This window comes from Podarcis gaigeae (genome assembly GCF_964106915.1).
Source record: "Podarcis gaigeae genome assembly, chromosome: 16".
Lineage (NCBI taxonomy): Eukaryota > Metazoa > Chordata > Lepidosauria > Squamata > Lacertidae > Podarcis > Podarcis gaigeae.
Window position 1 is genome coordinate 24,778,422 of NC_139693.1, and position 15,207 is coordinate 24,793,628.

Here is a 15,207-nt window from a genome sequence, read left to right on the forward strand (position 1 = left end):
CTCAGCATTCGGGCATCTTTCCCCTTGCTAAGCAGAACCCAGGCATACAGAAAAAGCACTTTTATTCATTAGTACACTATTTACAGTAGCTGCAGCAAGAACCAACCCCCCTCCCAATAAATTATAAGCAAGGGTGCAGAGTTTGGGGTACGTCCAGCTGCGAGCCGACAACATCCTGCAAAACACACGGCAAGAGCTTTCTTAATAAATACACCGTTAAGGGAAAAGGAGCAGGAAGAGCATTAAGGAGCAGGAGGGGCTCATTTCTCCTTGGCGGGGGGAACCAAAGATTCTCTCCCCTCCCACTTCCATTCCATGCCACACAATCCAATGTCCCCCCCCCCCTACCATGGGTCCTCAAAGGGGGTGGAACCGATTTGTTTGCTGAAGATGAGCAGAGTCTGTTCTCATGTTAAGACAGACCCATCCCCTGCAAAGAGAGCCCTTTTACGCCACCCCCCCAGGCCATTTCTTGGCCTCTTCTGCACAAAGATGTGCTGATGGTGAGCACTGGTAAGCACTGATTTCTCAGCCTCTGGAGGGAAGCCCTTTCCCCTGCTGTGCTCAGCACGGCTGGGGGGCATCATATCCTCAGTGACATCAGTGGCGGTCAAGCCAGAGCAGTCCACTTCATGGGGGCCGAGCTTGGCTGCAACCCCCCACCCCATCAGTGTCCAAAGGAAAAAGACTGCCTGCGGCTGAACGGGGCCTGGTCTGGTGGGCGCCTTCACAGCAGCTGCATGCATTTATCGAACAGTCGGAGAGGCTGGCTGGGGGGCGCCCACTCCTGCCGCTTCACCTTGAGGCGGGAGCCCCCGTGCGTCCGCGCCAGCCGATTGGTGAGGTGCCGTGCCGGGGCCAAGACGGCTCTGCCCACATCAATGCAACTGCAAGAGGGTAAAGAAATAGGAACAGGTTAGCTCTCCCTGCCTCCGGGGAAATGGGGCAGGGAATTCTATTGTGGGTTTTTTTGCCAAGGGTTTTGGATAAAAACGCTTAAGAACGGGTCCGCCGCTAGGAATGGGAACGGGAAGGACCCTGGTTCGAATCTCACCTCTGCCACACAGACTTTTGCTAGGCCGTTTCAGCAAAGTCATAATTTCCTCAATTACTGTATTTTTCGCTCTATAAGGCGCACTTTCCCCCTCCTAAAAAGTAAGGGGAAATGTGTGTGCGTTTTATGGAGCGAGTGCAGGCTCTATGGCTTCAGTGAAAGCAACGCGAAGCCTCCGGAGCGCAGTGGGAGCTCCTGTTGTGCTCCGGAGGCATCGCGTTGCTGTCGCTGAAGCCACAACAGCCAGCAGGATTGCAGCACTGTGATCCCACTGGCTGTCCTGGCTTCTGGGATTCAGAATATAATTTTTCTTGTTTTCCTCTTCCAAAAACTAGGTGCGTCTTATAGAGCGAAAAATACTGTACATCAACGACTACCTTGGTTCTCAAATGCCTTGGTACTCAAACAACTTGGAACCCAAACACTGCAAACCTGCAGCCAGTCGGAAGCCATGCCTTGGTTTCTGAACGTTTTGGAAGTTGAATGGACTTCCGGAACGGATTCTGTTCAACTTCCAAGGTACAACTGTACAACCATAAGGGCCGGTCAGGGACACCCATCCCATCTAGCTGCTGTAGCCTCTTAGGGAAGCAACATGCCTCGCGTTGGCCCCGCCTCCAGCCTCCCTTCCAGACGCCCAAGCCCACCTTTTACCCAACCGCCACCCAACGAACAGGCCACTCACTTGGATTGCTTGCCCTCTCCTTCCATGCAACCTGGAGGCCTCTGCAGGACAAAACACGAGGAGGAGACGTAGCCAGAGAGAACCTCCTCTTCCACCTCGTTGGGACCCTTTGTCCTCCGGAGGAACCGGGCCAGCCTGCAAGGAGAAAGAGGCTTAGAAGCCAGAGACGTCCAGCCCACACCAACCCTCCAGACAGGAAGCCGAGGGAAAGGATTTAGCCCCGTGGCAGTCTGCCTTCCTTGCATGCAGGTTGTCCCGGGTTCAAGGGCCAGCGTCTGCAGGTATGTCTGCCTGAAACCCTGGAGAGCTGCCGCTGCTGGTCAGTGTAGACCAGCCCTTCTCAACCTGTGGGTCCCCAGATGTTGTTGAACTACAACTCCCATCACCCTTAGCTAGCAAGGCCAGAGCTCAGGGATGATGGGAGTTGTAGTCCAACAACATCTGGAGACCCACAGGTTGAGAACCGCTGGTGTAGACTATACTGAACTAGCTGGACCAATGGTCTGGCTTGGAATAGGGCAGCTTCCTATTTAATCTAGCTCTTCCTTTCCAGAACCATAAGGACTAAAATCCTACTTTATTTTCAGGGGAATGACTTCAGCTCAGTGGCAGAGCATCTGTGTCAGGACTGGGCAGAAGAGGAATGGTGGAGACCTCCTGCCCAGCCTGACCCTTCCAGAGAAGATGAAGACAGTTCAGAATTACAACAGGGCTTCTTTGAGGGAGATCACAGCTCAGAGGAAGACGAAGGGGAAAGCTGGGGAAGATTGGGAGAGGAGGGGGGATAATGGGAGAGGAGGAGGAAGCACCAGAAGGGAGACAGCTGACAGACACGGTGTCTTTAGATAGCATTCAGGAGCCCCCTCTCCCAGAACCCGGCAAGCTTTGAAAGTAGGAGAGCAGAGGGCTCAGAGGCAGAGGGCCCTCAGTGCCACCCGTAGAAGAGATGATGAATGAGGAAGTGGGAGAAAAAGGGGGTGGAGAGTCACTCAGGCTAACACCATTACAGTGGTACCTCTGGTTAAGAACTTAATTCGTTCCGGAGGTCCGTTCTTAACCTGAAACTGTTCTTAACCTGAGGTACCACTTTAGCTAATGCGGCCTCCTGCTGACGCCCCACTGCCGGTTCACGATTTCTGTTCTCATCCTGAAGCAAAGTTCTTTCCCTGAGGTACTATTTCCGGGTTAGTGGAGTCTAACCTGAATAGTCTGTAACCCGAGGTACCACTGTATTCCAAGAGGCTGCATTCCCAAGCCTCTCTCTGTTAATATTGAATTAAAAAGCAGATGGTAAGGACTTTTCCTTGTCTTATCCAGGGCCGGGATTAGGTTTGATGAGGCCCTAAACTACTGAAGGTAATGGGGCCCTTTATATGTCCAGCTGTCCTTTGTCAACAACAAATTGTCTCTATTTTTTGTGTTAAATATATGCTATACGGTAATTTATGGACCTAATAGGTATCTGAAGCCATTTGCGCATAACAAAATTTTATCAACGTAACTGTTGAACTGAAATACAATTAAGAAGTATATTAATAGTGAAATAATTATTATATATAGAAAAGAGCAAACCAGTGATATGTTTAGGGAGCAGGCTAGCATGCGGGGCCCATTACTTACTTCACAGGAGCCTACACAACACAAAACACTGTTGCTGTTGTAGGTTTTATTTGATTTGTTTTTTATCTTCTATTTTTGGAAATGTACATCCAGGGTTTTTTCCCTTTAATTTTTTTGGGGGCCCCCAAGAGAGTGGGGGGCCCCTAAGCTATAGCTTGTTTAGCTTATACGTAAATCCGGCACTGGTCTTATTCGTTCCTGGCAACCTGCCATGGGGTTTGGTTCCTCTGCCACCTGATACAGTCTCCCCCTCGCTGGAAGTTCTCCAAGGAAGGTTGGACCACCATCAGTTGAAAACGCCCCAAGAAGCGGGTTGAAATGGGTGTGGCCTACAAGACCCCGCCTCCTCCAAGTCTACAGGCTATGGGGCTTCCTTCCCAGCAGTTTCCTCCCCATCAGTTCAGCTGCTCAGCCCCAGGGATGGTGCAATTTGGATGGGGTGGGGGAGGAAAACACCTGCACTTACCTGCGGGTGCAGTTGCAGTGGAAGAGGGTGCGGGAGTCCACATTGTGCAGCTGGTATTTGACCTCGTTGGGCCCGATCCTGTACGGGCACTGGTCCAGGCGTCGGTAGCAGCTGCAGCTCCGTGACCGGGCTGGTTAGGAAAGCGGGAAGCAGTTAAAACCAGGAGGAGCCCACAATCCCAGAGGTAGTAGTCAAGCCACTACAGACCCTCCGAGTGTCCTCTATTTTCCAGGGATAGTCCCGGATTTACAGAAACCGTCCCGCTTTCTGATTTGATCCCGGAATGTCTCGCATTTCCTTAGGCTGTCCCTATTTTCATCGGAGAAATACTGGAGGGTATGGAGTTACGCAAGCCAAGGTGTCAGTAGACAACCTTTAGAAGACGTCTGAATCTCTTGCAGCATCAAGGTTAAATTCAACAGTGTAAATAAGTTTTGATAGATGTAATAATGGAATATGGAATGGTTTGGTTTATATAAAATATGCAAGGATTTATGTTATGCAAAATGAACCATGGAAACAGAAGAAAGGAAGTTATTGATATTTTAAAGTTTATTTAAATGGATGCTCCAAAAAGAGAAAATGTAATAATTTTCTTTTTTGGGGGGGGGGGGAATAGAAGACCATTCATATTCTAACACAGTCGGGTGAGGGGGGGGGGACTCTCTCACGATCTGCTCTCTTGCTCCCCACCCCATTCCCAAATACTTCTACATTACGGGACCTCCTAAAAACCACCCCCCACCAGAAAGCACAGACACGGGCCCCCCAGCCATTTACTCACCTAGTTTACGAGTGCGGTTGTGTTTGCTGGCGTTAGACGACAACACTACTTCCTGCCCTGCCTCGTTGGGTAGCCTTGCGCCGATTGCACCAGTTTGCTGCACATCTGAACGTGCCGTCGTGTGAACGCCTCCTGACCTGAACAAGTCTGGTTTTGACTTAGTCCTGAGGGTGGGTGGCAAAGGCACTCTCTCCTTGTTCACGGAGACCGCTCCCGGACTGGTGCGTACTGGGAAGTGTGCGATCCTATCTGGCTTGGAGGTCAGGATTGGCCGAGTCACAGAACCCGAGGCACCTGGGTGTTCCGTGTGCAGATGCAAGCTTTCCGAGGCCTCCTGTTCTGGATGTTTCCGGTGTTTCCGGTTCTTCTTCCAGTCGTGCTTCCTGCCCCTGCCCCAATGCCTTCTGGGTGGGGGTGGAGGCGTGGCAGGGCTGGAGCTCTCAACGTATGGCAAGGTGGCATGGTAGTGGCTCTGCTCCACCAAGCGAGCCAATGGCTTCAGGCCATACTCCTTGCACCTGGAAAGGCAAGGTGGAGGAGGAGTTAAGACAAGGAGTGATGTCTTGACATTTAATCCCACTTCTGACACCAATGATGCATGTGAATCCAAGCCAGCAACAGGCCTTTTAAATAATACACTGCTTCAGGCATTTTTGAAAATATATTCGTTATTGAAAGCTAAAAAGAAGATAAATTCCCTACCAGAGAAGAATGGCAGATCAGGTTGATGGATTATGCCAAAATGGCTAAAATGACCGGAAGAATCAGAAATCAGGAAGATCAAATTGTATTATTAAGGAATGGGGAAATTTTTTAACTTATCTTAAAGACCATTGTAAAGAGTTAAAATTGTTAGTAGGACTAGAATAACACTTGAAGTTTAATGGTGAATTTTGGACACAATGGAGAGGGAAAAGATTTGGATTTTCATAAAAGATGCAGAAGGAAATGATTAACAACAGGACCCACAAAGGGGAGGAGGAAAGTTCAAGAGATTCCTTGGAATCTTTTTTTTATGTTGGATATGTGACTGTGAAATTTTGATCTGAAAACCCAGATACAGTGGCACCTTGGTTCTCAAACGCTGAAAACCCAGAAGAAAGTGTTCCGGTTCTCGAACGTTTTTCGGAAGCTGAACGTCTGGTGTGGCTGGTCAGCTATTGCTTCTGGGGCACCTGCACCAATCAGAAGCTGCACCTTGGTTTTTGAACATTTCGGAAATCAAACTGACTTCCGGAATGGATTAAGTTTGGCGCTTTTGTTTTTGCTATTTATTTGGTGTTTTTGTTTTTTTTGTTTTTTTGGTTAATTTGTTTTTGTGACTGTGTGGAACCCAGTTCAGCTACTGATTGATTGATTGATTGATTGATTGATTGATTGTGTGACTGCGGAAATGGATAAAAGCCCCCCATCCAAACAATGACTATCATGAGTGCAGGTAAGGGGGGGAAAATTATAGTACAGTGGTACCTCGGGTTAAGTACTTAATTTGTTCCGGAAGTCCGTACTTAACCTGAAACTGTTCTTAACCTGAAGCACCACTTTAGCTAATGGGGCCTCCTACTGCTGCCGCGCCGCCAGAGCACAATTTCTGTTCTCATCCTGAAGCAAAGTTCTTAACCTGAAGCACTATTTCTGGGTTAGCGGAGTCTGTAACCTGAAGCGTATGTAACCTGAAGCATATGTAACCCAAGGTACCACTGTATAGTACATTGATTATTGCTTTCATTTTATGTATCAGTGGTTTCGTTAGACAGTAAAATTCATGTTAAATTGCTGTTTTAGGGGTTGTTTTTAAAAGTCTGGAACGGATTAATTCTTTTTGCATTACTTTCTATGGGAAAGCGTGCCTTGGTTTTGGAACGCTTTGGTTTTGGAATGGACTTCCGGAACAGATTGAGTTTGAGAACCAAGGTACCACTGTAAATAGATAGATAGATAAAAAGTAAAAATGATATAAATACAAAGTTATAGATATATATAATTACCCTGTTCAGTGCACAGGGTAAAATAAGATGAGCGCCACCTAGAGGGAAAGCAAGCCCCCTACAGCCAGGGAAGACCAGAGAGAGCTCAACACTCACCCTCCCCACCAATGCCATTCCAGGCATTGCTCAGAATTCTCCAGGACAAAGCAGGGAATCTCCAGCAGGTTGAAGAAGCTGATGCCCACGAGGTTGGAGATGGTGTCGTTTTGATCCAACAGGCACTGCTTGAACCTGTCAATGGAAACGGAGTGACCATCAGTGCTGGTTTATACAGGGCAACTGACATGAGAGACAGACAGGGATGTGGGTCCCTCCTTAGCCCCCCCCCCAAGTCCCTTCTGGGCAGGCTAGCCTGTCACACAGGACAACTTCAAAGCTTCCACTGTGTTATTATTACTGATATTTTATTGATCACATTCCACATATGGCTTTATTTATTTACAGAATATGTGTTTAAAAACAATATGAAGTGGGCACCCTTGGAGGCTTATGCCCATTGGGCAGAAGGCAGGGAGTCCAGCAGTAGGGGGCGCCAGAGCCAAAGGAAGGCAGAGCAAATTCATACTAGTTTTGCCCCGTCCTCCTCCATACAGAGTCTGCGCGGTGCTGAAGAGATGCAGGAGGAAGCCGATAGGCAAAGCTGCCCCCTGGACGGGTTCGAGGTCAGAAGGGGGCTTGCCGAGGGCACAGTTTGATGGGGCAGCACCCCCTCCAGCCTAATGGACCAGCTATTCACCCAGCTGGGAAACTCTGCTGGAGCAGAATATGTATCGAACCATTCACAATCATTCTGTGCGCTTCCTCCTCATTCAGAGGCAGTAAGGCTTCTGAATGCTAGAAATCGCAGGAGGGGAGGGAGGTCATGTGCAGAAGTCTTGCTTGGGGGTTTCCCAACATGCATCTGGCTGGCCACTGCGAGAAAGGGATGATGAATATACCATATTTTTTGTGTATACGACACCCCCATGCATAAGACGCCCCCTATTTTCGGGGAACCAAAAAATTAAGAAAATGCACTATCTGTGTATAAGACGACCCCTTATTTTAAACTTCAAAAATTTAGGAAAAAATATAGTCTTATATACGGAAAAGTACGGTGTGTGTGTGTGTGTGTGTGTGTGTGTGTATATATATATATATATATATATATATATATATATATATATATTTGCTTTCGTAGATTTTCACGGGTACAGGAATGCAGGTTTTGGTGTCCTCGGGTGTCTTCCCGTGTAAAAGTTGGGGTGTCTAGGCGACGTTTCGACGAGGTCTCACTCGTCATCTTCAGGCTGGTGCTTTCGGCTTCTTGTTACTGGAACAGAGCGGGATCTCAATGTTTGAGTTCCTATAAATACTGTAGAGGGGGTGTGGTGTCTAGCCTCCAATGTTCTGGGCAGAGAGGAAGTTCCCAGGCTAGTGTGCCTTTTCTTCTTTTGTTCCTTAATTACTTGAGAGATACCTTGAGTGATTTCTTGAGTGATATCCTGAGTACCACTTAGGTGGGTCATTAGGTGTGGATTAGTTGCTAAAGTCTTTGTGTCTTGACCTCTTGAACTTTGTGAAGAGTTTTCCTGAGAAGATGGCTGTATTGCACTTAGTTGTGCTTTGGCTTGGCTTCGTGTATAGGGGCGAGCTGTGGTTTTGTGGCTTGTGTCAGCCAGATCTGTGTAGGGATTGCAGGGGGGTGCAGCATCCGGAGGTGCCACCATGGATTGGCTACTGGATGGTGTCAGTAATTCATCTGTGGACACCATCCAGTAGCCAATCCATGGTGGCACCTCCGGATGCTGCACCCCCCTGCAATCCCTACACAGATCTGGCTGACACAAGCCACAAAACCACAGCTCGCCCCTATACACGAAGCCAAGCCAAAGCACAACTAAGTGCAATACAGCCATCTTCTCAGGAAAACTCTTCACAAAGTTCAAGAGGTCAAGACACAAAGACTTTAGCAACTAATCCACACCTAATGACCCACCTAAGTGGTACTCAGGATATCACTCAAGAAATCACTCAAGGTATCTCTCAAGTAATTAAGGAACAAAAGAAGAAAAGGCACACTAGCCTGGGAACTTCCTCTCTGCCCAGAACATTGGAGGCTAGACACCACACCCCCTCTACAGTATTTATAGGAACTCAAACATTGAGATCCCGCTCTGTTCCAGTAACAAGAAGCCGAAAGCACCAGCCTGAAGATGACGAGTGAGACCTCGTCGAAACGTCGCCTAGACACCCCAACTTTTACACGGGAAGACACCCGAGGACACCAAAACCTGCATATATATATATATATATATTCTATTTTACAATTTAAAATACTCATTTAAACATCCTTAAAATATCAATGACTTCCCTTCTTCGCTTTCCATGGTTCATTTTGCATAACATAAACCCCTGCATACTTTACAAAAACTGTAACATTTAGTATTCCATTATTGCATCCATCAAAACGTATTCACACTGTTGAATTTATCTTAATGCTGCTAGCATTCTCAGGTGTACACAGTTTCCTCCCATATATTGAATAAGCGTTTTCCAATCTTCTCTAAACATATGTTCTTCTTGTTCTCTCATTCTATGTATTATGTCTGCAAGCTGCACATATTCTGTCTACTTAAATTGCCATTTTTCTTTGGTTGGGACCTCACTCGTTTTCCATTTTGGAGCTAACAAAAAACGGGTCGCAGTACAGTGGTACCTCGGGTTAAGTACTTAATTCGTTCCAGAGGTCTGTTCTGAACTTGAAATTGTTCTTAACCTGAAGCATCACTTTAGCTAATGGGGCCTCCTGCTGCCGCCGTAGCACAATTTCTGTTCTCATCCTGAAGCAAAGTTCTTAACCTGAGGTACTATTTCTGGGTTAGCGGAGTCTGTAACCTGAGATACCACTGTAGTAGCATACATAACCTTTTTTGACACCTGGGAATTTCAGTCTGAATTATCCTCAACAAAAAGGACTCTGGGTTTTTTTGTTTGGAAAAGTACTTCTAAAGTTTTTTTTCCAATTCATTATGGATTATTTCCCAATACTCTTGTCCTTTTACAGGTCCACCATATATGAAAAAACGTACCCTCATCCTCTTTGCATCTCCAGCATTTACCTGATTCAGTCTTATGCATCTTAGCAAGCCTACTCAGAGTTAAATACCATCTGTAAATCATTTTCAAGTAGTTCTCCTTTCAAAGAATAACCTGTTGTAAACTTCAAATCGCTTTTCCAAAGTTTCCCCCAGAGCTTAAAACCTATATTGTGCCTTATATCTATTGCCCAGTGTGTCATGGAGGCTTCGACCAGCTCGTCTTTCATTTCCCTGCTCCAACCCAACTTTAAAAGGCCTCAAGCAGAGAGATCTTGTCTGGGCTGATAAATCAAGTTCCATTTCAGTCTGTGCTGGAGACTGAACTGCAGGCCTTTGGAGCATGCTGCAAAATAGCTAAAGAAAGAAAAACCTCATGCAGGGTTGAAGATTTGGGGCTTCTGGAATTCGAAGCGAGAGCAGGGCCAGATTTAGGTTTGACGAGGCCCTAAGCTACTGAAGGTAATGGGGCCCTTTATATGTCCAGCTGTCCTTTGTCAACAACAAATTGTCACTGTTTTTTGTGTTGAATATACGCTATATGGTAATTTATGGACCTAATAGGTATCTAAAGCCATTTGCACATGTTGCCATGTAACCAGTCCATGCAGAATGTAAAGGTAAAGGTAAAGGGACCCCTGACCGTTAGGTCCAGTTGTGGCCGACTCTGGGGTTGCGGCACTCATCTCGCTTTATTGGCCGAGGGAGCCAGCATACAGCTTATAGGTCATGTGGCCAGCATGACTAAGCCCCTTATGATGAACCAGAGCAGCGCACGGAAACACCGTTTACCTTCCCGCCAGAGCAGTACCTATTTATCTACTTGCACTTTGATGTGCTTTCAAACTGCTAGGTTGGCAGGAGCAAGGACCGAGCAACAGGAGCTCACCCCGTCGTGGGGATTCGAACTGCCGACCTTCTGATTGGCAAGTCCTAGGCTCTGTGGTTCATCCCACAGCGTCACCCGCGACCCATGCAGAATGCAGGCACCCTATATATAGAAATGAGCAAACCAGTGATATTTTAGGGAGCAGGCTAGCAGGCGGGGCCCATTACTTACATCATAGGAGACTACGCGACACATATGCTGTATGTAGGTTTTATTTTATTTGTTGTTTATCTTATATTTTGGAAATGTACATCCAGTTTTTTCCCCTTTAATTTTTTTTGGGGCCCCCAAGAGAGTGGGGCCTTAAACTATAGCTTGTTCAGCTTATACGTAAATCCGGCACTGAGCGAGAACCTTGCTCTAGACCAGCGCCACCCAATACTCACCGCTCATCACACTCGCAGTGAGATATTGTGTGCAGGCGGAAGTTGCGCATCCCGAATTTGTAGCCCAGCGCAGTGATCTGAGCTTCGCACATGTCATGCTCCCGACAACACACGTCTGGGCCTTGGAAGACGCCTGCAAGAGAAAATGCTGAGATCAGGCTAAGGAAGGGTGTGAGAGCTCCAGAGCTTGTGGCCGAGTAAGGGCTGGGTGTAGTGACCACAGGAGCAAGGAGACGCCCGGGGGAAGAAGATGCTCGCAACACTGATTCCTGGCCGTGCCACCCCCAGCCGTATGATAGCGGGGCTGCCGTTGGCTGCGGCTCATGGGAGTTGTAGTCCACCCAAACGCACCCAATTGTCAAAGGCTGCTGTAGCAATCAGGGGTACATCCACAGGACAAATGTGAAGGGCTTGTCTACTCAGAGTAGGTGCCACAGGGCTTGAAGCAACAGTGACTTCTGCAGCAGCTACATGGCTAGGGCTGGGCAAAATATCATCCAACACCAGTTTGAAGTCCATCTTGTGATACTGGTTTCATATTTTTTGAACTGGCAATATATCACGAATCGTGGTATGCGTTTGTGCTATGCAAAAATCACAATGTGCGGAAAAACCTTGAAGCCAGGCAATCACGATGTTTAGTTGGTGATGTTGTAAACCATATATTGCCCTATGATGGTAGAGTAGAAGAGGAAAATAAGGAGTTAATCTGGACAGAAAACAACCCTTGTTTGTTGGCACGAATGAGCAAAGAGTCCATTGTACTTGGGCACATCAAAGATTTTTACACCTTAACTGGCAACTATTGGAAACTGACAAAGCTACCACGGAAGCCCTCTACACTACCCCTGGAGGGTTTTCTCCCAGCTGATTGAACCTTCTTTCCCATCTGGTTCTGTCTGTGCTGCCCACTTGCAAAATGACATCATACCGGTTTGCTTAATAAGATGCTGCAATACAGAGAACTGTGTTCCTAAACTGATTGTCCCCGCTCCCAAATGCTGGAGGTAATCTTTAATCTTACTGGAGCACCAAGAATCTCAAATACAAGCACGTTTCTAGTATTCGTGGCTGCAAAAATCATTCTGGAGATAGAAGGGTGAAAAGGAGAGCACACAAATTCTTTGGACACTAAGCCTGTAATCACAGTATTCCAGCTCACGAATACTGCATTTGGGGTGCATTATTGATGCATTTAGGGATGTGGGTGGAGCTGTGGGTTAAACCACAGAGCCTACGACTTGCCGATCAGAAGGTTGGCGGTTCGAATCCCCATGACGGGGATAGCTCCTGTTGCTCGGTCCCTGCTCCTGCCAACCTAGCAGTTGGAAAGCACGTCAAAGTGCAAGTAGATAAATAGGTACCACTCTGGTGGGAAGGTAAACGGTGTTTCCATGCGCTGCTCTGGTTCGCCTGAAGCGGCTTACTCATGCTGGCCGCATGACCCGGATTCTGTACGCTGGCTCCCTCGGCCAATAAAGCGAGATGAGCGCCACAACCCCAGAGTCAGTCACGGCTGGACCTAATGGTCAGGGGTCCCTTTACCTTTAGTGCCGCGCCACTAACAGGATTTTTGAATTTGGTGGGAGGGAGCATTCTTCGTTTGATGAACCCAAGGACATTTGAACTGTCCTCCCTCCTAGTACCCGCTGCTCAGCCCACCACCACCAAGACTTGCAATGCTCCCCCCCCCCCCCCCCGCAAATCATGGCTCTAGAGTAGCAGCAATTAAAAAAACGGAGAAACTGCGATACCACCACTGCCCCCTTGTGGTCTCGGGTGTGCGCACTGCAGCACATGAGAAGCAACAGTTCTGCTCTTTCGACAGTGGAAAGAGGTTTTGCCAAAGGATCCTTATGAAATGTATTTGATTTACTGTATACCCAGCCCTTCTTCCCAAACAAGTCTCAGATGGCAAACATCAAAAGTAATGAAGCAATAAAGGCATTGTCAACTAAACCAGGCGTTAGGCAACATAGCTGTTATCTGTTCGAAACTTTTGGTACCCAAAAATCTGACAGCCATGATGGTGCAATGAAATCAACGTCCTGGATGAACTTAGATGTGCATCAGAGGAGGGGGCTCAACAGAAGATCTGTGGGGGCTCAGTGGCAGAGTCCCTGCTTTGCATGCTTAAGGGCACAGGTTCAATCCCCAGTATCTCCAGATAGGAGTGGGAGAAAACAGACCTGGAAGAGCTACTGCTAGTCTAGTCTAGTCCAGTATAATCTTACTCCAGATAGGGCAGCTTCCTAGATTCCATTTTTGGCTTCTCCCCACACTGGATGAATAGCAGGTGCATTAGGGCAAATGGGGCACTGCCCCATCAGTCTGGCCCCTGTCACCCCCCACCTGCCTGCCTTTGGACTTTCAGCTGTTCCAGGGGGTGGCCCTGCCTGCCACCTTCCTCCTCTCAATGTTGCCCTCCTAAAGCTCAGCAAGGAGGAGGAGGGCAGGAAGAAAGCTAGAATTAAGTTGGCCCTGCAGGTCATTAACTCTGGCTCCCCCTACTATTGGCCTCCTGCACCACCACAAACAGGGTGGAGGCCAACAGTAGGGGGAGTCAGGGTTAATGACCTGCAGGGGCCTGTCCTAAAACAAATTTTGCAGCCCAACTTTTCCGAAGCCATCTAAACTTATGTGACACCAGCCACATCTAGTGGCAGTGAGTTCCGCAAGTCAGTCGTGCGTTGTATGAAAGCTGCCTAGTGCCTGAATAATTGCTCATACGCCCCCAATCCCACTTGAGCTGCACAGAATAGTTTCATATTATAGAAGAATAGACTTTTAAAAGAAGAAGAGGAAGAAGATATGAGCACAATAACTGATCAGCCTCCAGAATCAGCCTTCCAGCTTCAAAGCTACAGTTGTTTTGTCTGGAGACAGCGCCTGTTCCTTCTTCCAAAGAAATCTCCCGGTTGGCGGCACTGACTCAGCAGGATAGGAACAACGCTCTGCACATGCTCAGAAACTCTTTCTTAGTACTCCACGTTCCAGGACAATTTTGAAATCAGCTGCTCTTGCGGTCAAAGGAGTCAACTCCTAGGAGTTGGAGGAGCTTAGACCCCCACAATAAAATATTTAAGGGGGCCGGACCCCGATAAAGTTGATGGGCATTCCCATTCAAATTGTGCGTGCGAGCACTGAGTCATGTGATCGATTATGTGGGGTGGGGCTTACCCCACATTTTTTTTTTTCAATTAGGCACCCCTGCACCCATCCGACACCAGCCAAAACTGAATCCATCCCATTTCCATCGCACGAACAACACCGCCGCCCCGCCCTGCTTCCAACTATCCTTACCCAGTTCGGTGAAGTTGCCTGCAGAGTCGCCAGCTCCGCACCAAAGCGTCCCGGGCATCGTCCAACCCCTCCGGACCCGCTTGTGCCCCCGATCCTCCAAGACCCCCCGACGGCCAGCTCCGGCCTCCCCCGGAGGTGCCCTGCAGGCGTCTTTCTGCGCGTTCAAGGCGGCGAGCCGTCGCTGCAGCTCCGGCCCCCAGTAGAAGCGCATCAAAGGGCTGCCGTGGGGGGTCCCTAGGACGCCGCTCCTTCTACGGCTCCCGGGCCCCGTTGGTGGAGGAGGCGCGCACAGCTCCGCGTAGCGGCTGATAAGGGACGGCTCCGCCCTCCAAGCGCAGCCCTGAAGGCGCCCTCGGGAGTCCCACGCGCTTTGGACCAGCGCCGGCGGGAGCCCGGCGGGGCGCCGCCACAAGAAGCTCAGGAACCGGGAGCGGCCGTCGCCGTCGGGGGCGACCGTGTGGCAGAAGGTGTTGGCTTTATTCCAGGAGCCCAGGGCGCCCGGAGGCAGCGTGAGGGCGAGGGCCAGCAGGGAGGCCAAGAGGGGCCGCAGAGACGTCATGGGAGCCTACAAACACCTTCCTTCCCCGACCGCTGGCTGGTTAGTTAAGTTCGTATTGCCGGCGCACGCTCTCCTTGCCTCCTTCGGAAGCCGGCCGCTGAATGAATGAAGTGCTCCCTCCCACCGCCGCGGGTTTTCACAAGAAGAGAACTCGGCCGCTCATTGGACGGCTCTGGGCAACCCCCCCTCCTCGCGCAGCCGCGCCCCTCCGCTGTGACTCATTCAAACTCGCGGATTAGGTTCGAATAGAGCGCTCTGACGCAGGGGGAGGGATGGGCGTGGGAAAACCACCTGCGGAGGGCACGCCCACTTAGAGTAGGCGCTCCCCCCCCCCAAGACAGCCCGCTGGATCAGTTGTTGTTGTTGTTTAGTCGTTTAGTCGTGTCCGACTCTTAG

At 48.9% G+C, this 15,207-nt stretch overlaps 1 protein-coding gene across 1 annotated transcript; it reads right to left on the reverse strand.

The window, feature by feature from the left end:
* Positions 1–45: 45 nt before the first annotated feature.
* PLA2G3 (phospholipase A2 group III) lies at positions 46–14,925 on the reverse strand. Its single transcript, XM_083717319.1, has 7 exons — positions 14,253–14,925; positions 10,950–11,082; positions 6,694–6,828; positions 4,610–5,127; positions 3,826–3,955; positions 1,740–1,874; positions 46–887 (listed from the first exon to the last, which is right to left on the reverse strand). The coding sequence occupies exons 1-7, from the start codon at positions 14,809–14,811 to the stop codon at positions 728–730; spliced, it is 1,770 nt and encodes a 589-aa protein (XP_083573445.1). The 5' UTR covers positions 14,812–14,925; the 3' UTR covers positions 46–727.
* Between the last annotated feature and the right edge of the window lie 282 nt (positions 14,926–15,207).